We start from the raw sequence: 27,334 nt of genomic DNA, 5'->3' as shown, positions 1-27,334 counted from the left end.
AAGTATAAAAGGGAATCTTGGACATAAACAAAGGGCAAGCCGAGTGAGGCTGAAATCGCGATGAGCCTTATTTTTTGGGCACCGTCACATTTTTCGCGCGAAAATTGACCCGTGGCATCTCGCATGAACGAACATCCCCATCCTTGATCGTCCCCGATATTTTTCTCGTTGTGATCTCAGATCGTTTACAAGTTTTTTGTTTGCAGGTCATACCCCTGTTGCCACGATGTAGTGGCTCTCAAGAGAGAGAAAGGCTTGTTGATTGATCGACACCCCTCTTTCGTCATTTTTTGACTAATGATATTATTTAATTAAATTGGTCAATTAGATGATTGGCGATGATGAGGTGACCACAACACGAATAATTACCAACAACTCAAATCACGCAATCCTCCATTTGCAATAGACATATATATATATATACAAATAAATCTTTATCTATCTATCTATTTCTAACCTCTATCTACATACAAATATATATAAATTTATATATCAATACTTACACACATATATATATATATAACTATCTACCCACCTTCCATACCTTTACCTACGTCCACCCGACCGACTCGAGTTCAACATAGACCAGATCAATAATAATATTTATTATTAAGATACCTCCAAAAAGAACTCCAACAACACTTCACTGCCGTGGACCCCACCTTCTAAATAGAACAAGAGCTTAACACCAAACAACCAAGTTTTACCCTTTTTAACAAAATTTATCCTCCCAAGTCAAAAAGGACCAAATTATTTTTTTAATTATTTTCTCCTCAATCCTTCCGTTCCATCCATACCACAGCGTAGCTTTGCAGGTTCGTCATACATATCATATGATCAATACACAAGATAGATAGATCTTAACTTCAACTTTGTAATAACACTTTTATTTATTTATTTATTTATTTATAGATTTTTTTTAAAACAACAGAGAGAGAACTAACTAACTACACACAGAGAAAAACAAACAACAGGTAAGAGGACAAATCACTTTTTTTTTTTTAATCTTGATCAATCGGCAATTCCCAATCAATGGCGGTGATGATGATGGATTGGTGGAAGAAAAGGGGGGGATCTTGTGGTCAACACACTCACCCATTCATCACGATTGAGCGGGTGTACTCTGGAATAGAAACTAGTTTTCACAATTTTTAAAGCCCGCATCGCCCTCTATATCAGTGTCCCTTTGTTATGGAGTGTCACTCTACTCTCGTTTGTGTCCAAAAAAGGTTAATGTCTTCCTTTTTTTTTTTTGTTTTTATTATTGGTGTTCTTTTTTCACTCTCTCTTCTCTTCTTTTTTCATAGTAGCTAGCCACACAACCATCACAGAGCAGAGCGCACACTTTATTTCTTTTAAACCAATCAATCATTCATTCAATCACAACAATCATTCATTGTATATCTATATAGCAACAATCGATACGATACGATACATACACATATCAACAAGCAGTACACGATTGACGACGACGACGACTATAAACAAGAAGAAAGAATACATCTACATCATAATTGTATAATACAACATAGTCAACCTTTAGCATCACCATCATCTTCATCATCTGATACAGAGTTGACTGCGCAAATACTATTTATTTATTTATTTATTTATTTATTAACAAAACAATAACATAACAACCAATCTAATTTATTTATTTATTTATTTATATATATTTATTTAATTCAATACAGTATATATATACAGTACATAGTAACATTATAATACTTTTTTTTTAAGACCAAAATCAGATTAAGATTAATGTAAGATAAGATTGGGTGATTTTTTTTTGGTGATCTGGAAAAATCAGGTGATTGAACTTAATATTAATATTTCCTTTCATACCGCGTTATAGTTATATTATTTAAAAGAATAAGAAGCCTAACACAAACACAACACTAATCGAGTTTCGAATATATCTCAAATCAATTTAAATTAATCAAATCAACATTCGTATTATCCATCCACAAATTCAATTAATTCCAAGTCATCTTTTATAACTCCTTATCGGCTATATAACCTCGCAACCTCTACATACATACATACATACATACATACATCCATACATACATTCATACATACATATTTATTGTTATTATTATTTATTTATTTATTTATTCAATCTTAAAAAACCTATTTATTTATTTATTACCACCTCACCTCACCTTTAAACCTTATTTATTAATTATTTATAACAAAAAGTTTATATAGCCACAAAAAACCTTTCCACACAACAAAACCCAGCACCCTTTTAAATTTCCCATCATCATTATCAATACTATACAATTAGTTTTTTTTTTTTTAATCCAAGACCCATCATCTATTATTTATTTTTTTAAACTTTAAACAAAAAAACAAAACATTTATAACCTTTGTATTTATATAAAAAGCCCCTTTCTGCTTCTATTATTGTTGTTGTTGTTGGACACTGAATCTCGATTGCCATCATCATCATCATTTGATACATCTGTCAGTCAACCCGAGCAACAACAACAACAACAACAACAAGAACAACCACCCAACCAGGCGGAAAGGGGTCAAGGAGCTGCCCGACACCATTACTCCTTTCATTGTTGTTGACAAGGAAACAACAACATTGACTACGATCACGACCACCACTACGTACCATATAAAGAAGAACGAGCCTCAAAAATAAGAAGAAGAAAGCAACAAACCAAACTTGTTGTACCAAACTTGTTGCCCACCTTTTTCTAGGCCAATTCATCCATCCATCCATCCATATTTTTTTTCTTTTTTCTTTTTATAATCAACCTGTCTATTTATACATACTAATAATAATAATAATAATAATTCCAACAACAATTAATTATTCACATATATAATACTATCTATTTATTTATTTTCATTTTTCATCATTTCCCATTCTTTTTCGTCATTATTTTACATTTCCATTTACAAAAGAAATTCCTTCCCATTGTTGTATAAAATTACATCAACGAGAGAATTCTCTTATCGGTCCTTTTCCCTCCCATTAATTTATTTGTTTAAAATATATTATTTTAATTTAATATATTATTTTATTTATTTAAACAACCCTTTATTTTTTTTTTACATATATTTATGATCATTTTTCAAATATATCATGGACAATCATCAACAACAACAACAACAACAACAACAACATTATTATATAAATAATAATAATAATAATGGTAATAATGATCCAACATTGCCACCACCACTTTTACCAGTTGGTGTTGTAGGTTCATATCATCATCAACCACTTCATCATCATCAACATCAACATCAACATCAACAACAGTTGCATTCGCATCCTTATCCACAATCGCATCCACACCATCTTTCCAATGCTACCAATATTCAACACGCCCATTTCACTAGCGATGGTCAATTGGATACGACCAACGTCGTCAAAAGACACTCCATCTCAACCTCGTCTCATAACCTACCATTCCCACTCGGTGATTCGTACGGTACGAATCATAATCAATATTATAACAATAACAATAGCAATAACAACAGTAACAACAACTATGGTGGCCAAATGGTAGGTCGTAATGGCAATGGTTCTGATGCAAGCGTATTGATGACGACTACGACGAATAATGCGAAACCACAATATCATCAACATCATCATCAACAACAACAACAACGTCAAACGATCCAATCTCAACAACAACAAAATGATGATGAGTTTATGGAAAATGATGATAGTGATGAGTTTATTGATGATGAATTCCTGTCCAATGAAAATGATGATACTCAAGCACGTAACCCATCTCCTCCTATTGGTTACTCTGTTGTGAACCATCATCAACAACAACAACAAATGCATTCTCCACAACAAATGCATTCACCACCTCAACAACATCAACAACAAGTACATTTACAACAACAACAAACGATTCATCCAACTTATCACATACCATATTATCATCCCATGTCACCAATTGTTTATGTACCGACGGGACAACCTATTGGATCTCCTCCAGTTCCATCACACGTTCCGGTTTCCGTCCCAGTTGGTATTCCAGTTGGCCATCATCATCATGAGAATCCCGCATCGCCACCCCCACCAACAACCGCCGTTTATTACCTTAGCACTTCACCACCAACACACCAACTACGTCCGCCACAACATCAACAACAACAACAACATATTCAACCTCAACCACAACAACAACAACAATTCATTACGCCAACATCAGTCATTTCATCACCACCTCCTCCACCACTAGTTTATTCAAATAGTCCTCAACAACCCCAACAACCATTTTTTGGGTCACCTCCATCTACGCCTTCCACACCATCACCTCCCTTTATATCTGATGATCCTTTGGTTGCAAGTAATAGTAATAGTAATAGTACAACAACACCAACAACTACTACAACTACAACCACAAACCAACAACAACCTCCACCACCACCAATCCCAACAGTATTGGCAAAGAAAAGAATGAGATCATCGGTCGACTCTGATCCCAAATTACCTCCGCCACTTGGATCCCCACGTGGAGTAACTAATAATGCCAATGATATGAATGTACAATCCATTAGACACTATATTGGCGAGATCTCTAAACGTCTTGGTGTCAAAGACAAGGACAAGTCAACTTTATCGACTTTATCAACATCATTGGCAACACCAAATCAACTTGGTTTATTTGTACCAATGTTGGAATCACAAAAGAATATCTATCGTAATTTATTAAAGAACAATATTCCAAATGCTCTAGACCCAAAGAAATCTGAAAAGGAACAGTCCATCCTCCTTTCAGAATTACAATTATCTTTAATGAAATGTTGTAATCTTTATGAATCCAATAATAATAATACCAACACCAATAATACCAACAATAACAATAATAATAATAATAATAATAGCAAGATTGATCAATCATCTGGAAAATTATTAATGATTGAAAGAATTTTGGTAGAATCTAAAATATTCTCAAGTAATATGAGAATTATTATTTTAACTTCCTCATTATCAACTTTATCTTTATTAAAAGATTTTCTTTTACAAAAGTAAGTATAGGTTTTAAACAACACCAAAGATAATTAATTATATATATATATATATATGTTAATATTAAATTTATTCATATTTTAATGTCATTAGGTCAATTAATTATATTGATCAAGTTGAACAATTAAAAACAATGATGCAAGAGAAAAAGAAAAAGGTGGCTACTAAAAAAAATAAGTCATCGTCAACGATGGGACCGACCATAATTGTTTCAACCTATGTCCAAATGAAACAACAACAATTGGTTGGTATGGCAAGACTGGATGATATAGTAATTGAATTTGACCGATTTGTCAAGTTTAATGAAGACGATGACCAGCAGCAGCAGCAGCAGCAGACGGAAGATGTAGATATCAACATCCACGGCACACCATTATCGATTGCACCCATTGCCTATCCAAACAGTAATATCATTTCATTGATTACATGTGATACTACTGAAGAATGGTCCTATGCATTTTTCAAATCAACATCAAATAACAAGACAAAAATTGAGATTTTCAAAGAGATGATGAAGTTTTGTATTTTAAAACTAAGTAGTAGCAGCGGTGGTGGTGGTAGTTCATCATCATCGTCGTCGTCGCCATCAACATCATCCAATACAGTCCCAACACTGTCAAAGTCAATTAGTGGTGGGTTCCCAGTTTCAGTTGGTAGTTCCATCTCGACTCCCCAATTGGTGTCTCCTCGACCATGCAACAGTATTGCGTCGTCACCATCCTACTCGTACTCTTCGCCATCTATCTTTGCTCCCATGTCATCCCCGTCGTCGTCGAGTGCTCCCACCCCAGTCTCTCAATCGCCCATCACTTCGTCGCCATCCACGTCGTCTCCATCGCTCAGTCTATCCGATTCATTCCTTCCATCATCCTACGACCCTTGGAAATTCAAATCCAGTGTAGTTCCAATTAATCTAACTAGTACCAGTACAACATCCTCTAATGAAAGTAGTGGTACTACTACTACTGCTACTACTCCTGCTTCCTCTACCACTTCTTCGTCATCATCCACTTCATCAACATCAGTTACACCAGATAAAAAGAGAAAGTCGGCCAAGAGACACAAGAACCTGGTTGATCGAACTTGTTTTACGTGCAAGGCTGAAGAAGATGAAAAGGGTCGTACCAGCATTGTCCAGTGTCGATCGTGTCCCAAGATATACCATCGATCATGTGCAGGACTGTCACATACACCACGTAGTTGGAAGTGTCCGCGTCACTCTTGTTCCAAGTGTCGTAAACCATCCAACGAGTCGGGTACCGGCAGTTTCTTTATCTGTAAAGGTTGTCCTAGTAGTTTTTGCATCAACTGTCTTCCAGAGGACATTATCATCCTTGAAAAACATGAATATATGGAGATTAGACCTTATTCTCAACAAGCGGCGGCAGCAGCAGCAGCAGCGGCAGCGGCATTAAATGAAACATCAACAAATGATAATGAAAATGAAGATGACAACAATGGAAATACAACAACAACAACAACAAGTATTGGTAATAGTAATTCAACCAGTCAAACCAATATTATTACAAAGAAATCAAAAGCAAAACCAACAGTTTATATTTTATGTGATAAATGTAAACATTCAGATACTAATACGACAACAACAACCAACAATACGACAACAACGACAACAACAACGACAACAACCAACACGAATTCATCATCCCCTCCATTATCAGATGGATCACAACAATCTCCATCTCTACGAATTGATGAATGAGCCCAAACCAAACCAAACCTACAAAAAAAAAAAAAAAAAAAAAGGAAATAAACAAAACTTTACAAACCCTATAGTTTCATATTATATATTCATATTATTGTATTTATTATTATTATTATTTCAAAAAAATATTGTTATAGATTTGCAAACCCAATTCAAATTTATTTCTCTTTCCCTCCTCCACCTTGCTCTCTCCCATACAAAAATAAATTGGAGAAGGAGGGAAGAAGACCGTTGGTTTTTTAATTTTTTTGTTTTTTTTTTTTTTTTCGTTAGCGAGGGAAAATGACCGTTAGTTTTTCAAATTCAAGACACGATTCATTCATCTCATTCATACAGCAACAAACTTTTATCATCAGTGCCTCATAGCAGCTAGCTAATATTAGTTTGGAGTATATCATCAATATCAACACACAACAACAACAACAACACATAGAGTACTACACAAATACTGTATATTTGTTATTAAAAGTAGGATCAGCGGACGATACGATATATACCACCCCCCACTATATGTTATACTCGATGATTGAATTGTCAATCTCTCACTCATTTATATCAATAAAACAAACCATACGACGATGATAATGATGATGATGATGATGATAATGATGGATGGATAGATACACATGGATAGCATAGATTAGATGGGAGAGTGGTTGAATATCATCACACCCACCCCCTTACACCACCCAAATTGGAACAACATTATTCATCCCCCTCTCCCCCCCTCTCTCAACTTTTACATTCATCACAGCAGAAACGAAATCAGTATGGATGATGAATGAATGATAGGAGGATATTAAATTATCTTCATCAATCAATCAATCAATTCAAATTCAAATTCAATCAATACATCATTCATTCATCATATTAATGGTAGTTGTGTTTCAAACAAGAATACGAATATTGGATACAAGAGAGCAAAAGCAGCAGCAACAGCAGCAGCTGGAAGAAGCTTCCCTTGTAAAAAGTCACAATAGCAAACAACATTCATTCATTTGCAATCTTTCTTTCTTTACCCAAAATCATCATCATCATCGGAATCATCGAAATCATCATATCATCATCGGAATCAACAATAACAATACTAAGTTATTGTCAGTCACAGCAGCCATCCATCCATCCATCTATCTATCCATTTATTGTCTTGTCGTCGACACGACAGGTAAGCAAGCAAGCAAAGAGAGGAAGATCTTTGTTAACTTGCCTTGTATTATTATTATTGTCATCCCCCCCACCCCATTCTAATCACTCACCTCTATTTGTGTTTTTGTTCTAATCACTACTACGATACATTGGATCAAAAAAAAAAAAAACCGAACGAAACAAAATACTTATAAATATTTTTTTAAAAATTTAGATCTAAATTTAACAATCTATTATCATCAATTACATTACATTTTTTTTAAACGATCAACAACAACTACAAATAAGAAAGAGAAATAGTTTAAGAGACCTATCTATCTATATTTTCTATATATAATATTATAATATAATAATGTTTAATAATATAAATCAAGGTAGCAAATCACAGCACCTCAACAACAATAATAATAATAATATTGGTGGTGATATTTTAATTGATCAAAACAATTTAGAAGTATTCTCAAAGAATCTATATGGAAATTTGATATCAGCCATCAAGATTAGCAACCAATTGCCTATTGACGAAGACTATTCCTACTACTCGACCTATCCAGCATTCCGTGAAAAGATGAATCAGTTTGGACGTCGTCTTTTAAACCTCACCGATAATTTCGTACAATCAGAGAACCCAAAACACTCTCCTCTATTCGATACCAATGACAATGAAGATGTCGAAGATGTATCTGAACGATTCACAAATATTGTAGAAGTTGTTGATGGAATTATTGATAAAGTGGTAAGAAAGAAACAATCAAAACAAACAAAAACAAACAATAGTTATTAACTTGTATTTTATTTATTTTTACCTTAGGACCATCTAACAGATCAAATGGATAAACCAAATAGATTAATTCAAACCAATACTATATTATCATCAACTACTACAACGACACAGGCAACCACAACAACCATTGGTAAAACAACAGAATTGAATATGTTTTACGGTCACAATATTATGCGTCCACAACTTAAATTTGAAGACAAGGTCGATAATTCAAATTACCCATTCCTACCAAAAATTACAGAGAAACCAAATCAATTAAAACCATTAGATCCTGGTATGTAAATGTATATATACATATGTATTTAATATTTGTATATTAACCTTTTTGTTTTTGTTTTTTTATAGTATTTAGAAAAATATTTTTAGAATCACAAAAAACGGTAAAATCAAAGGATTTTGAAAAGGTTGTTATTCCACATCCATACGAGTATGAGATTAGTCAATACCAATATGAGCCAAGACAATTGGTATCGAGCAAGGAGATGTTGTATAGGGGATTGGATAATGCACCATTGACATGGGTGGATACACGCGAACAGTTGATGATTGTGGCCGACAAGTTGAGCCATGTCGAAGAGATTGCTATTGATTTGGAGGCACATAATTACCGTTCGTACCAGGGGTTTGTCTGTTTGATGCAAGTGTCTACACGTACCGAAGACTATTTGATCGACGCGTTGGCCTTGAGGTCGTCGATGCACTTGCTCAACAATGCATTCACCAACCCTCGCATCGTCAAGATTTTGCATGGCTCCGAGAGCGACATCAAGTGGTTGCAACGTGACTTTGGACTGTACATTGTCAACATGTTTGATACCGGGCAGGCCAGTCGTGTGCTCGAGTACCCGTCGGCGTCACTCGCCTTTTTGCTGCGTTTCTACTGTTCGGTCGAAGCCAATAAAAAGTTCCAGTTGGCCGACTGGCGTATACGACCCGTTCCCGCCGAGATGGCCAAATACGCCCGCGAGGACACTCACTACCTGCTCTACATTTACGACCGTCTGCGTAACGAGCTACTAGCACGTGGCACCAAGCTTGGCACGGGGTCGGCGCTCCTCAACGAGGTGCTGCGTCGATCACGTGAGTTGTCCCTCTTAAAATACGACAAGGATTTGTTTGACGAGAATTCACACATTGACTTTTGCAAAAAGAATAGTCTTAGCTACGGAGGTGTCAACCTGCGTGTCTTCCGCATCCTCTTCCAGTGGCGTGAGAAGTTGGCCCGTGAAGAGGACGAGAGCATCCGTTACGTGCTGCCCAACGCCATGATGACGACCATCGTCGAGAAGCAGCCCACCTCGATCGCCGACCTACTCGCCTGCTGCAACCCCATCCCTCCCCTCCTCAAGCAACACGCTCATCAACTCTTACAAGATATTCTCAAAGCTCGTCTAGAAGAAAATAACTCTATTCATCAAATTTTAGAAGGCTCCAACACCAATAACAGTAATAACTTGCACAACAAGCTACTCAATAATATACAGGGGTCTAGTCAGAGTCAGCCACCTCGTGGGTTCAACCCTGTGCCTGCCATGGCACCTGTCCCTGCTCCAGCTCAAGTCGTGTCCCCCACAGTCTTACAGCCATTGGCATTCTCGGCCAGCAACCCTCCAACAACCCCGTCCACGTCGCCCATCTACCCTCATTCGCATTCACAGAGCCCAGTCTTGTCTACGCACGAACTGTACAGGACGGCCGGCTGGTTGGACCACCAAAACCACCAGTACCACCTTTTACAGCAACAACAACAACAACAACAACAGCAGCAGACACTCGAGCCCATTCCCCTCCAGTCGCTCATCTCACCCACTCCCCGTCGCTCCACCTCGCTCAGCCAGGCCAACCAGACCAACCAGGCTGCCAGTGTACCCGCACCAAACTCTCTATTTGATAGCAGTGACGAGTCGGGCAACGACGACTATGTCGCCAAAAAACACAAAAAGATAGCTACTATGGTCGAGTCCTCGTTTGACGCCTCTTCACTAGCCCCCAACTACAAACCCATCAATGAGTTGACAACTCTTACTACCATGACCACCACAATGACCACTACTACAACAAGTACTACTACTAGTAGTAGCAGTAGCAGTAGCAGTAATAATAGTAATAACTCGAGCGGAAATAATAATAATAATCAAAATAATAATAGTCAAAATAATCAAAGTATATCAAAGGATCAATCCTCAATGTTTGAAGCATTAGGAGGAGCCAACAAGGACGGTGACGATGATGACGATGACGACGATGATGATGTCGACCTCAAGTCGATCCGTTCAGATGACGAGGAGATTGAGACGCAGTTGTCGGATAGTGGTAGCGAGGAGGAGATTCCCAAGAGTATGGAGGAGATTTACCAGTTGTCCAACCTCAACCGTCGACGAAACAAGGAGAAAAAGAAACTAAAAGAAACACCAAACAATACAAGTATTGGAGGGACAGAGAGTGGATCTACTATCCCCAACAACAACAACAATAACAACAACAACACAACCACCACAAACACCAACACCAACAACGCTAGTTCAATCAATATACTTACTAGTTCAACCAACCAACTCAATGAACCAGGTGCATCTAAAAAGAAAAATGATTTACTCGATGCTGATCCAATCACTTTTATGAAGGGTATTGGTTGGATTCCAGAAGGTACCAACACTACCACTAATGTTCCAATGAATTTGGATACCACAAGTACAAGTCAAACAACTCAACAACTTCAACAACCAATTCAACAACAACAACCAAAATTAAATAAGAAATTACAACAACAACAACCTCAACAACAACCTCAACAAACATCACAACAACCAAAACAACCATTTGTTCCATTTGATTATAATCAACATTCACAACAAAATCAACAACAACAACAACAACAAAATTATAATAGCTTTAATATTGAATTCACCGGTGCTGCTAAACAACAACAACATGGCAAAGCAAAGAAATCTACGACAATGAGAAGTGGAGTAAAATCCGCTACCGTTGGAAACCAACAACAAGTAAGTATATACAAATACATTTCTATTATTATTTGGTATTAACCTTTCACTCTTCTTTTTTCCATTTTCATTTTCATTTTCCAAAACTAATTAGTTTAAAAAATAAATCTTTAGGAATACTTTTAATTAATTAATTTTCAATCAATCAAAATGTATTTAATAATTTTTTATTATATAATTACTATGAATCTTTTTGAACAAAATAAATGAAGAACAATCGAAGTTTTTTTTTTTATGAATTTTTTTTTAGTTGGGACCAGAGAAGATGTATTTGAAGTTTAAGTTATTCTAGAATAGTAGTAGAATATATATATATATATAGATCAGAGTATCCTAGTAGATAAAAATGGGAGTTGTTGGCTAGGAAACTCAACGTATCGACACACGTAATCTTTAGTTAAAGTAAAAAGATAGTTGAAAGTAATATTGTTACAAAGATATTTTATAGATTATTGATACATAATTACCTTCACTAATGCTGTGGTGAACATTAAACAATAATCTATATTCCATTTTGAAGAATTCATAAACTGTACAGTTATTTGGAATCTATTAGAATAGAAACCAATGTTCTCTGTACTTTAGACCAATATCTTTAAAAAATGTATGCTATGATCCAGATAAAATCCTCTAAAGTCTATATTCATAAAAAATAAAAGGGTTAGTTTAAAATCAATAGAATTAAATGGAATATCTATATAGTAATAAATACTATCGAATGATATCATGGTTTTGGTGGACAATGTTTTGGAGCATCAGCTTTTCTGCATTAGATATTACCAACCAAATGTGTTTGAGCTCGAATTTCAAAGATCCAAGGAGCTAGTTGTGGAGTAATTCTATAGGCAAATCTTGTAAGTCAAGTTCTGATATCATTAATAGTGGACCTTTAAAAAGACAATTGTTAGTTAAAAAAAAATATGAGGATTGATTTTATTTATACTTAGGTATTTCACTGGCAAACCAATGCTCCTACTTTTCCAACATTCTTTCTTGATTTTTCATGATGTTTTGAATTTGGATGAAACAAACATAAAATACACCCAGATGTATAACAGTTTAGAGAATCATATAAAGTAAGAAAAACTCTATCTGTCGAGAGTTTAGTAGGAATCCCAAGACCCAGTATTGTTTAGCCGTATCATGATGGATTGGTAATTTCTATCATATCAAGTTTGTTTAATTAAAGTTGATATTATAGGTATTACCAATCCATCGCTCGATATTCCAGAGGTTCATTACAACGTATACGTATTGAATCCTAGCTATTTTATGTATAATTTTCAAAAATGTATTTAATACTCGAAAATTTAGGTCCCCCTTCATTTATTAAACACTCATGCACTGAATGGAGTGAATGTGATTAAAAAAAAACATGACTATCACTATATGTGATAGACAAGCATAATACTAATAATTATTGTCTATTTTTAAATTTATTAAATTAATATTAAAGATGCAAAATGGTATTGATGGTTTGACTGATCCAAATGAATATGATAAAGAGTTTTATCATCTTTTAAAAGTTAATCCTCAACAAATAATCGAATGGGTATCATATCTTTTACTAAATGGTATTCCAAAGGTTTGTTAAAAATTATTTAAATAATAATACGTATACAAATCAATCAATTAATTAATATATATTATTTTTATTGTACATTGCAATTGGAGATGATTATGATGGTAGAATCAATTGCATTTAAAACTACTGACTTGTTTGTATGGAGACTTACCTTGGCATTCACACTTTTAGGATCAATTAGAGATCAGGAGGAGGTGGAGGAAGAGAAGGAGGAGGATCAAAAAAACAATGAACAACTCTCTAAAACATCTAAATACAATGCAAACCTAGTTATACCACCTTTGTTTAAACACGAATTCATCACAAATTTAAAAGGAATACTTTATCTTTATGAAAATGTAAATTGTATGGTTGATGTTTCAAATTTAATTAAAATCATTTCAGATTATATATTTCAAGATGGTATGTATACTCTCTTAAAGAAAAAAAAGAAAAAAGAATAATAATAATTATTATTATATTATTTTAATTTCTCTTTTTTTAATTTACTTTTCTAAAATTTAGGAGGAGAATGGAATGAATTGATTGAATTTTTAAATAATGCTTATATGATTGAGGGTAATAGTGTACGTGATCATATTTTAATGGTAGTAAATGATATGAATCGTAGATGGAGAAACAAGATTGATATGCGATCAGTTATTATGAATGTATTGGAACATCAAAATCATCGTACAAGATATCATTTTTTGGCAACTCTAGAGTTTCAACTATATCTTCCTCTTGTGCGCGATATACTATCCACTCTAGAAGCAAAGTATAGACAGGACTCTGAGTTTTCTCATGATCCTGCCAAATTGAGACAAGTGTTTGGAAATTGTCTATCAATCTCTACAATGACCATTTTATTCAATGATGTATCTATTCTAGGATCTACACACTCTGAAACTTTATTCTCATTGATGGAAATGAATATAAAATCACCTCATTTTTGTGATTACCAAGAGATATTTAAATGTTATACAACTTTGATAAAATATCTTTTAGATACTGATCAATTTAATCATGTATGTAGAAAAAAAAAAAGAAAAATATAAATTTATTTATTTTTTTTTTTTTTTTTTGTTAGAAATATGTAAGTGTATTGAAAAAAATACTAGATATAATTAAAAAAATAGACAATACAATATTTATGAATCAAACAAAATTGGAGGCAATGTCAATATTTTCAACCATTGTATTACTTGGACACAAAAGAATGGTTAGAAAAGAATTTTCTCATTTTATGATCTATTTAAAAGAGGAAATGCCTGTACCACCTCCAATGCTCATCAAATCATTTACAGAAAAGTTTGATATTTTTATCAAGGGACTTGGTGCAAAGCATTTTGCAATTTACCTACCTTTCATTTTCCGCATCATGGTAGATGATTCAAATCAAAACAATGTATTTGGATTGATAGTTGGGTTAGAACCACAATTGGGAAAATACCTATATCCCTATGTTAAAAGTATGATTCCTTCTCTGTTGGAATCCAATTCAGTCTCTCTATTTCCTGTCATCCTATCCATTTATATCGATCAAAAGGTGCGCTGTAAAGAATTAAAAGTTTTCAAAAAACTCTTTTCTACTTTGGTTGATGAAACACGACATGATTTTATACCGAAATTCATCCTTTTCAACACGCTAAAAAAATGATTAGAGCATATGGACCAAACATTATGACAAGTCTACAAATCAATAGTTGCATAACGATGTTAATCAATCAATTTGGATTAATCAAATTCAATCGAGATCCAAGTCTTTTATATTCTGCTTGTTGTTCAGTAAATATGATTGTTCAACTTTTAAAAGCCAACAAAAATTACATTCAACACTTTAATATTAAACAATTAATGGAACTAGAGAATGGTATGTGGCCTATTTTAATTCCACCTTTGAAACTTGTTTTTATTCAAGTAAGTCATGTCCTTGGAGAAAAGGACGACTCACCTCTACCATTGGATTTAGATTTATTAACATTTCAACAATATTCAAGAGATGCTAAAAATGTAATGAGAATGGGAAATGGAACCAAAGATGTAATCATTGCTCTGACCAAATGTTATGATAAATATGCCTATACAAGACTAGATTGGACATTAGATGAAAAGGATAATCATGCACTTAAATCAGTTTTACCTTCAAATTTCTATAGTCAAATCTTTTAATTCAAAAAGAATATCTAATAAATGATATCATTCAATTAATAGAATCGATTAGAAACATATCTTAGAATCTTTTAGATATTATATTTTCCACGTGTGACAAACAAAAGGTTTTTTCAAAGTGTTGTTTGAAGTGATGTTAGGCTCACCTGAGCGATCATTCAATCGGGAAAGGGCGAACCCTAACCCATCAAACTTTTGTTGTTCATCTTTTAAAAGATGGAGAAAGGGGTAGGTTCATCATCTACTCCTTCTTTGTAATACACCAACCAAAGTTTATTTATCTCTTTTAGAAATATTTTTATTGACACATAGAAAAAGAGGTGATGATCAAGTTTGATCTATTTTTAGTTTCGATTATTACATTGTGGGTAGTGATCTTCAACACTAGTACTTTTACTTTCATCAATGCTCAACTCTTATCAAATAATGAATGTGAGTAAACATATACATCTTTCATCAAGTCATTCATTCATTGATTGATTCTAATTAAACTTTTGTATTTATTTTATAGTAAATAGTGTTATCTTTTTAATTAGATTATATGGATCTACTATAAGTGAAGATGAAACATCGATTTGTGCATCAATGCCATTTCAATGTCAAATAGTTAATGGTGGTAAACATATTACTGAAATGTACGTACATACATACATACATAAATCTCTATCTCTCTTGCTTGTACATTTAAATATTTATACAACTTCTTTTCTTCTACTTTTAGATTTTTTACAAATACAGTTTATACAGCACCAAGTAATGTACCAGATCCTGCAATGATTGGTTTACAATTCCCAGAGTTAACTTCAATGTTGATTACTGCAGCAACCAATCAACCTTTTAATCCAGACATTAATTTGTTGACCAAGATTGGCGGGCTTCCCAAACTGACTACTCTTTCATTGGCCAGTGATCCATCGATTGTTTCTATTCCCATTGGATTCCTTGCTTCATTTCCTAAATTGAACACATTGTCATTTAGTTTACTTAAAAATCTAACCGATATTGGCAGGTCCTTGGATGGTAACCCAAGTATCGCTACCATATCGATTGTCAGTGGTCTAATCTCTAATGCAATCATAGATTCATCCCTATCCCTACCCAATTTGACCAAACTTACATTGACAATGTTTTCTAGTCAACCATTACATTTATATTTTAATCAAGTCAATTTTCCACTTTTAAATGATTTGTAAGTAAAAAATGATCTATTTATTTAAAACTTAAATTTAACCAAATAGTTATTCTTATTTTTTGTAGGAAAATATATGGACAAGGTAGTGAAGGTATAACAGTACATGTTGACAAACCAGTTGAAATGATTTTATCAGAGATAACAGATACTTCATCAACTGGTTTTATTAATCCCACTATAGCCTATCCCCAATCAGTCAAACAATTAACAGTTGGAGGACCATCTTTCCAAATTAATCCTGATATTACTCAATTTATAAATTTAGAATCATTGTAAGATAAACATAACAATCGGACTCTAAACAATATATTAACATTTTTAATTATAGAACAATTGAATATTTTGAAACACCACCAACATTTACTTCATACCCGCCAGCTCTTCAAAATTTAAAAATTGTGACAGGTAAATTACAATCTATCCCAAATGTTCCATTCCCTGCCAAAGCTAAAATTTTGTAACTATAAAATAATAACAAGTAATAATGGTTAATAGTCTAATTTGTTTTTTATAGTAATTTTGATAGAAATATTTTAACTGGATCATTACCAACAAATTTATTTCAAAATAATCCAAAAACACTTCAATTAATTGTTGGTAATAATCTTGGTATTGGTGGATTAATCCCAGATGAATATTGTTCAATTGCAAGTTTAAATATTAGAAATACTTCATTTACTGTTACAGATATACCGCCGTGTTTTTGGTGTTATTCTCCTCAACCTGTACTTTCAACAACATTGGTAAAACCTACTGACTTTGTTTGTGGTAGGTACTATTTAATTATTATTTAAATAATATGTATAATTCTAATTTTTTTTTTTTTTTTTTTTTTTTTAGATGTTATAATTGATAATTATAATGTAAATTCTGTACAAGGGTTGTATACAGTCAGTGGTGATAGACTAGGTTGGGGTACAAATGTTGTAGGATTAGTATCAGTTGATCGTCCAAACAAACAAATGACGTAAGATATATAAAACTATTATTATTAATATTTTTATTTATTCTAATTATTTATTTATTTTATTTTATTATTTAGATTTCAAAATAATAATTATGCAAATGGAATATTAGAACAAAATATAACAATTAGTTTTTTGGCAGGCAATCCAAACTTTACAAAGACAATTACAGTTACAGAAATTGGATTTAATCCATTAGATATTTCACTTTACAATTTTAATGTAAATGAATGGATGGTGAACATTACATTTGATTATTTAAATACAGATTATTTGCCATCAAATATTTCAATTAATGGTCAACACTTGTGTTTACAAACAAAACATATCGATAAATCAATGAGTTGTTTGGTTAATAATCTACCAATTGGAAATCATACCATTTTTATTTCAAATTCATTTGTTACTACCAATTCTTCAATCATTATTTCAAAAGGTAAAAGAAAGAGGTTTAAAACAAAAAAAACCAAAAGATATCTTTATTCTTTTTTATATTAATCCTTTAGTTATTTATTATTTAGGTACAATTGTTACATCAATATCATTGGAACCTTTAACATACCCACCAAATAACTTAATTTTAAATGGTTATTTTGGTGAAAATGTAAACGTTGGAGGAGGAAATTATGTTTCAATTGTAAACATCAACTCTACTGAAAGTTTTAATTGTAGTATAACACAAGCAACATCTGATTTTATTAAATGTCAATTTGATCAAACTCCATTACCAGGACCATCATCTCTGTATTTGGTTGTCGAAAATGGAAATTATTCATCCAATTCTTTACTCTATATTCCATATCCAATACCATCAAATAGTATTGATAATTGTATCAATCGTACAAATAATTGTAATAATCATGGTACCTGCGTTAATGGACAATGTGTTTGTGATCAAGGTTATTTTGATGATTGTAAATTACAAGGAGTTAATGGTATGCAAAACAAAATAATGAACATTATTACAAACATATATATATTAATATTCAGTTTCTTTTTAGTACCACCTCAAATAGAATTTATAGAAAATGAAATCAATCCATCAGCAATATTTCAATATTTCAATTATTCATTTGCATTTAATATGATGTCAATTCAAGAATTGGATATTGATGATCAAGTTGTAATGGAATTACCATCGGTTAATTGGACTATGATAGAAAAATCAAATAATAATGTTAAAACATTGGATTATCGATTGGTTGTACCAGAGTATCCACAATTGATTTTACTATCGACCATTGAATTTTCAAACTCTCCAAGAACCATTGTTTTTGGTGGTGACAATATTGAATTGGCTGGTGGGTCAATCAAAATGTCTGTCAATATAACCAATTGGCCATTCCAAAACCTCATGTCTCATCTTAGAATATTATTTACAACAACCATCAACAATCAACAAGATATCGTTGGATGTGATGATTCTATCAACCCTATAGAATCGTTGGAGAATTCAGCCAACGACGGTAATCTACAATACCTTAGAGTTGTACAAGATGATATTCAATTCTTTGGAAGGTTCTTATCATTTAGTGTATCGGATGGTAGAAAGACCTATTCAAAAACAGAAGTCTCCAATTTAACAAGAACCAATGACAAGGAATCAGTGGCAACCATTGGTATAAGTCTACCACAAGCCAAAATAATATTAATGGATCCTGATTTTAGTGCATTATTAATTGACCGTTCAAGTTATGGATACGGTGATTCATGTGGTGGTGGCGATGGAGATGAAGACAAAAGTACACAATGGAAATTAATTGTTGGTGTAGTGATGGGTGTGGTTGGAGCATCAAGTCTAATCGTGCTCACCTATATCATAGCTAAAAAACAAACATCATTTAAAATATTACAAAATAGTGTTGGAACCAAACTTAGGCGATTAACTTCAAAAAATAATATTTATTATAATTAAAATAATATGTATGATTAAAAATACTTTTCTCTTTTTATTTATTTATTTATTTTTAAATAATAGAATAAACTTTTTTCTTTACAAGATCATATTGTTTGAAACGTTTGTTTGCATAATCAATGTAATCAAAATCAATGGTCGATCCAAAGTGTGAGATGATGCCCCAGAATCCCCACATTAGGTGTGAGGCCAATGTAAAGTGGTTGGCTTCAACGTAGAGTTGGTGTACCTCGGTTTCATCAACCTTGGACAAGTCGTCCAAACTATGTAATGCCTTTAAATAATATCGAATAAATTGTTTTTGTTTTTGTACACTTGGATATCTAGTATAATCTAAATCCAATCCTGAAAATTCACAAAAGAAATTGCCTAAATCAAATCCTCTAAAATTATAACCAGAATATTCAAAATCTATATATTTTACAATATCTAAAAAAAGAAAAATAAAATAAATATAAATATAAATATTAGACTCTGACCTTTTTTTCTTTTTCTTTTTTTTTTTTGACTTACTTTTTTCCTTGTTATAAATCATATTACGAGGAATTAAATCATTATGACAAAATACAATATGATGTGGTTGGTTATATCTTGATTTTAAAAATTCCATTAAATAATTTGCCTCTTTTACATAATAATCAATATCAATTCCACAATCAAAACTACTATTTTTTAATAATAATTGTTTTGTTGAATCTAAAAAATAAAATAGTAAAGAAAAGTTAATATTATATTAATTATTATTATTTTTTTTTGTTTTTAATTATTTACCAATCCAAGAAGTTAAATAAGAAAAAGTAGTTGGTTCGGTTTTTAAACCTTCTAAAGCCATTGAATGCCATTTACTTGTTTCCATTGCAATGAGGTTAAGGATATTATCACTTTCTAAATCCTCTAATTGAAGTTGATCACCTTCGACAAAACCATAGATACAACCATTTGAAAAGGTTCCATAGAATTTTGGTCCGACTCCATTGTCACTTAATAGTCTTTGGATATGTGACTCTTGTTTACGATCGATAAAGTTTTCGCTTGCCTTTCCATATAATCTAATGATAATACTTTTATAATTTCCCTCGCTATTTTTAAATGTTGCTTTGAATAATGTATTGGTTACACCTCCAACCAATGTTTTAAATGTAATTTCATCATCAAATTCATCATCTACCAATTCTCTCATTACATTCCTAAAAAAATAAATGGAATTAATAAACTATTATTCCTCAATGTTTTACATTTCTATTTAGTTTATAGCATACATTAATCTTTGATGAATTGAATTATTTGTTGTATTTTCATAGTCAATATGCTCCATAACATGTAAATGTTGTGGAAGTAAAACTTCCTCAAATTGATTATAAGACATGGTTTGTAAAATGGTTGTTGTACTTGTTTAAATAACAAGGTATGGAAATTGAAATTATTCGTTGTTGTTGTTGTTGTTGTTGTTGGGTTGGGATATTTTGATGATGTATTAATGTTGCTACAATCGATTGTACGCTTTTTTTTAAAATTAAATTATTATTATTATTGTTGAATAATATTAATTATTAAAAATCTATAATTGTTAAAAAGATATTAAATTAATATTATTATTGTTGGTTTTAAAAAAAAAATAGATATAATATAAATATATGAGTAGTAGAAACAATAAACAATTGAATTGTGATAAATTTATTTGAAGAATCTATCTTGTTTTCTATATATAGCTTAAGCAAGAGAGTTTGTTTATGATATCATCACTCAACACAACAACAACAACCCTTGGGTTGACTGACCGGTCTGACTAGCTTAGCTTTGTCAAACTTTTAACATTCACATTCACATTCACATTTGGTTGAGATTGTGAAGTAACAATGAATGAAGGTAATGTAATTGTTTTGTACGATATTATGTTATGATAGATAGAAGTGAAGGAAGGAGTACTATAAGTTATTGACAGACACAAAGAGAGAGAGACAGACAGAGGAGGAGAGTGGAAGAATGATATTTCATTCATTCAACCAACTCAGCAGCTGACCACTTGATCTCCATCTTTCATCTCTCTATAGCAAACAGATTGTTTCCATTTGTCACCACCTCTTGATAGACGAGAGGATGGATGGATGATGGATGGATAGAATATTATTAATATGGACTGTCCATCTTCTACCTACTATTGTTGTTATAACATTCTGCTCTGCTCACCACTACTACTACTACTAAATTAAAATATTAACACAACACACTTCATATGAAAGTCTACCCTTTTAAAATCATTCTGTCTGTGTTAAATATATTGTATGTGTGTATATTGTGTGGTGGTAAAAATGCTAAAATATATATATTTATATAATATAATGGGGTGTGTGAATGAATTTAAATAATATTGGTATCGAAATCACAGACAAGACAAGACAGGGCAGTCATGAGTTGAGAGAAAGAGAAAGGAAAGGAAGCTTTTTGTGTGTCTAAAAAAGGAAAATAGTCTTCGTATATTTGTATATTTATATTTTAGTTTTTCGTTACCTTTTTTTTTACTTTTACTCTTTTTTTACTTTTTTACTATCTCTAGTAAATTTTTAAAAAATGATGTTTTAGTTTTAGTTTTTTTTAAACAAGGTCGTAGTAGTGGGTTTTTATAAATAAACTGGTTTTTCGTAGCATTGAGAGTTTAGTTTGGTCTGGTGGATTGCAGGTCTAAAAGTGATCAAAAAATTATTTTAAATCTTTTTTTACTCTTTTCAGAATGAGGAGTGTCCTCGAATGGAATCGATTTTTTCGAGTACTTTTCGCACACCCCCAATAATACAATTGGGCGAATGAGTCGTTGACTCATCAAAATCCTCTTTTTCAAAGAGCCAATCGAATAATAATGATCATGATTTATGAATGTACATTCATTATCTCTCTCTCTTCTAAAATCGACATTGATTTCTAAATTAAGTAAGTTGATTGGATGCTTGACTTGGTATTTGAGAAGTTCAAGTTCCCACCCAAATATACTTCCCTGAATCACAAAGTACTCATAGTCACACATTATTCACATTGTGTTTATAAATACTTTGTGTAATATTATGTAAATATATATATGTCCTATACAAGCAAGCATCTTATGTGTTGTATAGGTATGCTCAAAAAATAAATTAAAAAAAAAAAAAAATCGATGGTTGGGTGGGGAGACGACCGAAAGAAGTTTGTACTCGTTTTTTTTGTTGTTGTTTTGTGTTTTTAGATTAAAGAGATAGAGAGAGAGAGAATCATTGTATATATAAAGGATGATTTCAGCAATTACATGGATACCAAGAGGATCAGCAAAGCCAATCCCAACCAAATATAATACAGATATCGAAGCAGAGAAACTGCAAGCTGAAGGCATCGACGAAGATGCTCAAGACGATATTCAAGATTTAGAAGATAACTCTGACTATGAAGAAGAGGAAGAAGTAGTCACTGAAGATGAAGATGATGAAGATAATGAAGAAGATGAACAAGAAGATGAAGAGGAAGAGGAACTAGAAGAAGAAAAAGAGGAAAAGTCAAAGTCAAATAATCCAGAAGATGAATTCAATAGACGTTATAATATGGATGATTATGACAATGACGAAGAACAAGAAATGGATGAAGAAGCAAAAGGAATGAAGTTTATAAACAAGGCAATGAAGGGATTGATGTACTACAAGAACCCAGACAAAGACCCATACCTCGGTGTTGGTGATGGTGATGAAGACGAGGTCGAAGATTTGGAGGATATTGTTATCCGTCCAACCGACTCGTTGATTCTTGCCGCCGTTGCCAACGACGAGGAGGAATTCTCACATCTCAATGTATACGTCTACGAAGAAGAGGTTGACAATCTCTACATTCACCACGACATTATTCTCGCTGCCATGCCACTCGCCATTGCATGGATGGATCAAAACCCAGAACTCAACAAAACCAACGAAAAGGGTAACTTTGTCGCTGTCGGTACTTTTGAAAGTTCAATCGATATTTGGGATCTCGATGTCATCGATAATCTCTATCCAACCGTAACTCTTGGTCAATCTGAAGTTGAAAAAGGAAAGAAAAAGGTAAACTGAAACAAATCAAATAATAATAATAATAATAATAATTATATTCATTCATTTATTAACTTAGATATTTATTTGTTTATTTTTGTTATTTTAGAAAAAAGGAGTATCAACTACAGGTAGTCATATTGATAGTATTTTATCATTGTCATGGAATATTCAACAACGTAATGTTTTGGCTTCTGGTTCAGCCGATCGAACTGCCAAAGTATGGGATATCTCTAAACAACAATGTGTAAATACTTTTAGTCATCATAAAGATAATGTATGTTAAATCAAAGATATAGTCTTAAACAAATTTAATAATTAATTAAAAATTTGTTTTTCCTCCTTTTAGATTATTTCATTAGAATGGAATAGAATGGAAAAGACAGCATTATTAATTGGATCACATGATTCATCTGTATCGATTTGTGATGTTAGATCATCGGATCCATCGACCTTTTTCCGTTGGAAGACACAAAAGATTGAATCGTTGTTGTGGAATCCACACAATGGTAAGGAGTTTTTCGTTGCCACTGAGGATGGTAATTTGACATGCTACGATGCTACCCTCGGTAGTAACAGCAAGCCAGTCTGGCAATTAAAGGCTCACGATGGTGGATGCTCAACCTTTTCCATTTCAACTGGAGCTCAACTCCTTGCCACCGGTGGTGAGGATGAGACTGTCAAGTTGTGGGACATGTCTGCCAAGGGAACACCCAAGCTCATGGAAACTAGAAACATTGGTGAGCAAGTCTTTTCTCTCTCCTTTTTCAGCTCTTCTCCCTACTTGTTGGCCATTGGCTCTGAAAATGTTACTCCACGTGTTGTAAACACTCGTCGTTTCAAGTCGATCCAAACTGCATTTGGTGTCGAGGCTCCACAAGGTCAATCAAACGATCCAACTTTGAAAAAGAACAAAAAGAAGAATTTTAACAAGAAAAAGGTTGGTGATGAAGATGAAGATGCCGCTACCGATAGTGATTCTGATTCTGATTCTGATCAATAAAAATAAAATTATAATAAAATATTTAAAACATCTAATCTAATAGAGTGATGGTATTATACTAGTGAGGGTATTAGGAAGAGGAAGAGTCGTTGTTGTAATAGTGATCAACCATTTCTAGGGTTTCATAATATTTGTATGTTTGGCCATTATCATATCTCATGGCCTGAATGAATGGTCCAGATAAAATGTTTTTTTTTGGGATCAACTTGTTGGACAAGATGTATTCGATGACTTGATAGTTTGGATATTCTCCAATACATTCTAATGCCTTGTCTGAGCATTTCTCTGACCTGTTCTCTGCTAGAAATCTAACTACATTCAAATGACCGTAAATTGCTGCTCCATTCATTGATTCAATTGTACATTTACTATTACATTCAAAATGTAAATACTAATTTAATTAAATTAAAAAAAATATTAGTTTTACAAAATAATAATAATTAATTTTGTTCATACTTTAACTATTTCAAGATATCCTTTGGTAGATGCAATGTCCATAATATTAGATGGGATAGGATCTAAATTTAAAATAGATTGAAGAAACTTTAAGAAAAAAACAATTAACAAATTAATGGTTTGTTACACAATCATCACTCCAAAGTTAATTAAAAGTTACTTTGAGTACTTCAAGTTGACCATGAGAAGCTGCAAGATACATTTCTTGAGCATCTAATGATTCTTGAAGATATCTTCTTTCATACAATGTGATGAGATCCATTCTACCTTTTTGGATTACATATCTAATGTCAAAATCTAGGGTAATATCGAACAATTCATCATCACCAGATGTTAGATAGATTTCAATGTCTCTGTGACCTTTTTTGATTGCCTTGTTCAATGCCTCCCTAGTAGATCTATCTTGTGGTCTATTTGTATATAAAAACTGAGTGAAACAATTATAAAGTTGATATTTAAATTGGAAAAGAGTGTGTCTACACAGAGTGAATTTGACTATTTACATACCTTTACAACATCAAGATGGCCATTCTTTGCGGCTAGGGTCATGGCTTGGGTACTGCACCCTTCAGTACGATACTCATGAAGAAATTGTACAATTTCCAGTAAACCTAAAGATGCAGCATTATCCATTGCATTGGTTGTTGCTCCTTCATACATATTGTAGTGAAGGAATTTTGTTATTTCTATTTTGGTTGAATTATCCATAGCATCCGTCGTTGAATCAAAAATATTATTCGAATGTAAATAACGTAAAATATGTAAATGACCATTCTGGGATGCCCTATCAATAGCCTTTTCCGAGCACCTTGTTTTCATGTAGGTCAACCATTGTACAGTTGCTAAATGACCATTCTTTGATGCCTTATCAAAAGTTTTTGCCGATAACCCACCACCACCACCACTATAATCACCACAATATCTATGATATAACCATCTAAGAGTATCTAAATGACCATTTTTAGCTGCACCATTAAGGTCATCCTCACTACATTCTGTTTTGCAATCGAAATGTAAAAACTAAATTGGATTGGTAAGAATAATAATAATATGATTGATGTTGTTTGTCTTTATGTATACATACTTTGACGATCTTTAAGCGTCCATTGGAAGCAGCTTCATACATTGCAGATTCACAAATTAGTTTGAAATCTTTTTTTTTAGAAAGGAGGCAAACCATATCCAAGTGCCCATTCTTTGCAGCACCTCGCATTGAACTGAATCCATTCAAATCAAGGTATGGGAACCTATCTAAAAGGAGGGTCAAAATATCAACGTGTCCAGCCCTTGCTACATTTTGGACCAATTCTAAATGACATTCTTCCAAGGGATCAAGTGGATCGTAATCTTTAGACCATTCTAAAAGATGTTGGAGTGTTCCCAACGTTGCATTTTGATTTGCACAATATTGACTCATAACATAATGTCTTCGTTTAACGAGTACTTTATCAGTTGGTGGTAGATAATGTTTAATAAAGTTCCATGGCATCCCAAATTTAGTAATCATTCCAAAATGTGGTATCTTGATTATATCCTTTCCTTTCATACTACGACCGACTCCCGAGTTGTTTGCCTTTAAAAGTCTTGATAGTTGACCAACATGATTGAATATAACCATTCTCACAAATGGCACATTTATAATGTTTTGAAATGTTATTGTTGTAGATGTACCACCACTACTACTACTCTTTATCTTTTTCACTATTGTAGTATCAATGATTTCACATTCTTTTCTTGTCTTTCTTTTCTTTATACTATCTTTCTCTTCTTGTTCTTCTTCTTTTGGTTGTTGATTCAAACCAAAGTACTTTTCAATCATCGGAATACATTTGTTGATACCATGTTCTCTAAATTCCCAAATACTAGTTGATTCCTCTGATCCACATATTTTACATTTGATATTCATCTAAACAGATAATTATATATATATATATATATATATATATATATACATATATTTATATATGTCCATCAACCAAATATATTTTGTATGTTTTAAATTATTTTTTCTTTCCCCCTCAATTTCCATAAGAAAATGAAGTGTTCTCATTTTTTTTAATATATTTTTAGAAATACTTTATCTTTTTTGAACTGTTTGCTATACTATACTCACATCCTCCTATTTCTGCAGAAATCATACAATTGCCATGTAGTTCTCTTTTCCATTCGTCCCCCGTTGCAACATTTTTATTTAATTAATACTAGTATATCAAGTCAACTTCTTCGATCGTTTCAAGCCCCCCGAACATATATAACCATTTAACCATGTACGATTCAGCACAGGACCCACATTTTTTGGAGTAAGGGCCAGGGTTATATATCTATCAACAAAAGCATATAGATGATCACAAGACCAAGCAA

The 27,334-nt window shown here is 32.7% G+C and overlaps 7 protein-coding genes across 7 annotated transcripts, besides 2 other annotated features; 5 read left to right on the top strand and 2 right to left on the bottom strand.

Moving 5' to 3' along the window:
• Window positions 1–1,439: 1,439 nt before the first annotated feature.
• Window positions 1,440–1,478: a sequence feature (Short protein (DFA_08233, EGG17243.1) was converted to a misc_feature.).
• A 600-nt stretch (window positions 1,479–2,078) lies between these two features.
• Window positions 2,079–2,084: a sequence feature (Short protein (DFA_08233, EGG17243.1) was converted to a misc_feature.).
• Window positions 2,085–3,103: 1,019 nt separating this feature from the next.
• Window positions 3,104–6,731, top strand: DFA_08232 (uncharacterized protein; the record flags this gene model as incomplete). The annotated part of the gene is made up of 2 exons (XM_004355673.1): window positions 3,104–5,010; window positions 5,105–6,731. The coding sequence occupies 2 exons, from the start codon at window positions 3,104–3,106 to the stop codon at window positions 6,729–6,731; spliced, it is 3,534 nt and encodes a 1,177-aa protein (XP_004355726.1).
• Window positions 6,732–8,232: 1,501 nt separating this feature from the next.
• Window positions 8,233–13,260, top strand: exosc10 (3'-5' exonuclease; the record flags this gene model as incomplete). The annotated part of the gene is made up of 5 exons (XM_004355672.1): window positions 8,233–8,616; window positions 8,692–8,938; window positions 9,010–9,044; window positions 10,014–11,666; window positions 13,123–13,260. The coding sequence occupies 5 exons, from the start codon at window positions 8,233–8,235 to the stop codon at window positions 13,258–13,260; spliced, it is 2,457 nt and encodes an 818-aa protein (XP_004355725.1).
• Window positions 13,261–13,349: 89 nt separating this feature from the next.
• DFA_08230 (uncharacterized protein) lies at window positions 13,350–14,798 on the top strand (the record flags this gene model as incomplete). Its single annotated transcript, XM_004355671.1, has 4 exons — window positions 13,350–13,653; window positions 13,756–14,258; window positions 14,321–14,658; window positions 14,780–14,798. 4 exons carry the CDS (start codon window positions 13,350–13,352, stop codon window positions 14,796–14,798), a joined length of 1,164 nt encoding a protein of 387 aa, XP_004355724.1.
• An 88-nt stretch (window positions 14,799–14,886) lies between these two features.
• DFA_08229 (uncharacterized protein) lies at window positions 14,887–19,474 on the top strand (the record flags this gene model as incomplete). Its single annotated transcript, XM_004355670.1, has 12 exons — window positions 14,887–15,103; window positions 15,152–15,388; window positions 15,751–15,834; window positions 15,914–16,037; window positions 16,124–16,591; window positions 16,660–16,866; window positions 16,923–17,051; window positions 17,109–17,362; window positions 17,435–17,561; window positions 17,637–17,995; window positions 18,081–18,494; window positions 18,561–19,474. 12 exons carry the CDS (start codon window positions 14,887–14,889, stop codon window positions 19,472–19,474), a joined length of 3,534 nt encoding a protein of 1,177 aa, XP_004355723.1.
• A 52-nt stretch (window positions 19,475–19,526) lies between these two features.
• On the bottom strand, window positions 19,527–21,508 carry etnkB (ethanolamine kinase B; the record flags this gene model as incomplete). Its single annotated transcript, XM_004355669.1, has 5 exons — window positions 19,527–19,903; window positions 19,988–20,170; window positions 20,246–20,661; window positions 20,734–20,862; window positions 21,483–21,508. The coding sequence occupies 5 exons, from the start codon at window positions 21,506–21,508 to the stop codon at window positions 19,527–19,529; spliced, it is 1,131 nt and encodes a 376-aa protein (XP_004355722.1).
• A 1,223-nt stretch (window positions 21,509–22,731) lies between these two features.
• pwp1 (WD40 repeat-containing protein) lies at window positions 22,732–24,517 on the top strand (the record flags this gene model as incomplete). Its single annotated transcript, XM_004355668.1, has 3 exons — window positions 22,732–23,526; window positions 23,624–23,791; window positions 23,864–24,517. The coding sequence occupies 3 exons, from the start codon at window positions 22,732–22,734 to the stop codon at window positions 24,515–24,517; spliced, it is 1,617 nt and encodes a 538-aa protein (XP_004355721.1).
• A 70-nt stretch (window positions 24,518–24,587) lies between these two features.
• DFA_08226 (uncharacterized protein) lies at window positions 24,588–27,158 on the bottom strand (the record flags this gene model as incomplete). The annotated part of the gene is made up of 6 exons (XM_004355667.1): window positions 24,588–24,908; window positions 24,974–25,060; window positions 25,134–25,400; window positions 25,481–25,993; window positions 26,058–26,879; window positions 27,114–27,158. The coding sequence occupies 6 exons, from the start codon at window positions 27,156–27,158 to the stop codon at window positions 24,588–24,590; spliced, it is 2,055 nt and encodes a 684-aa protein (XP_004355720.1).
• Window positions 27,159–27,334: the final 176 nt, after the last annotated feature.

The sequence above is a fragment of the Cavenderia fasciculata genome, assembly GCF_000203815.1.
Source record: "Cavenderia fasciculata unplaced genomic scaffold Scf_ET2XIPL01COFD4-5, whole genome shotgun sequence".
In the NCBI taxonomy this organism is placed as follows: Eukaryota; Evosea; class Eumycetozoa; order Acytosteliales; family Cavenderiaceae; genus Cavenderia; species Cavenderia fasciculata.
The sequence above is the reverse complement of the archived record's forward strand: the minus strand, read 5'-3'. Positions and strand labels throughout refer to the sequence as shown.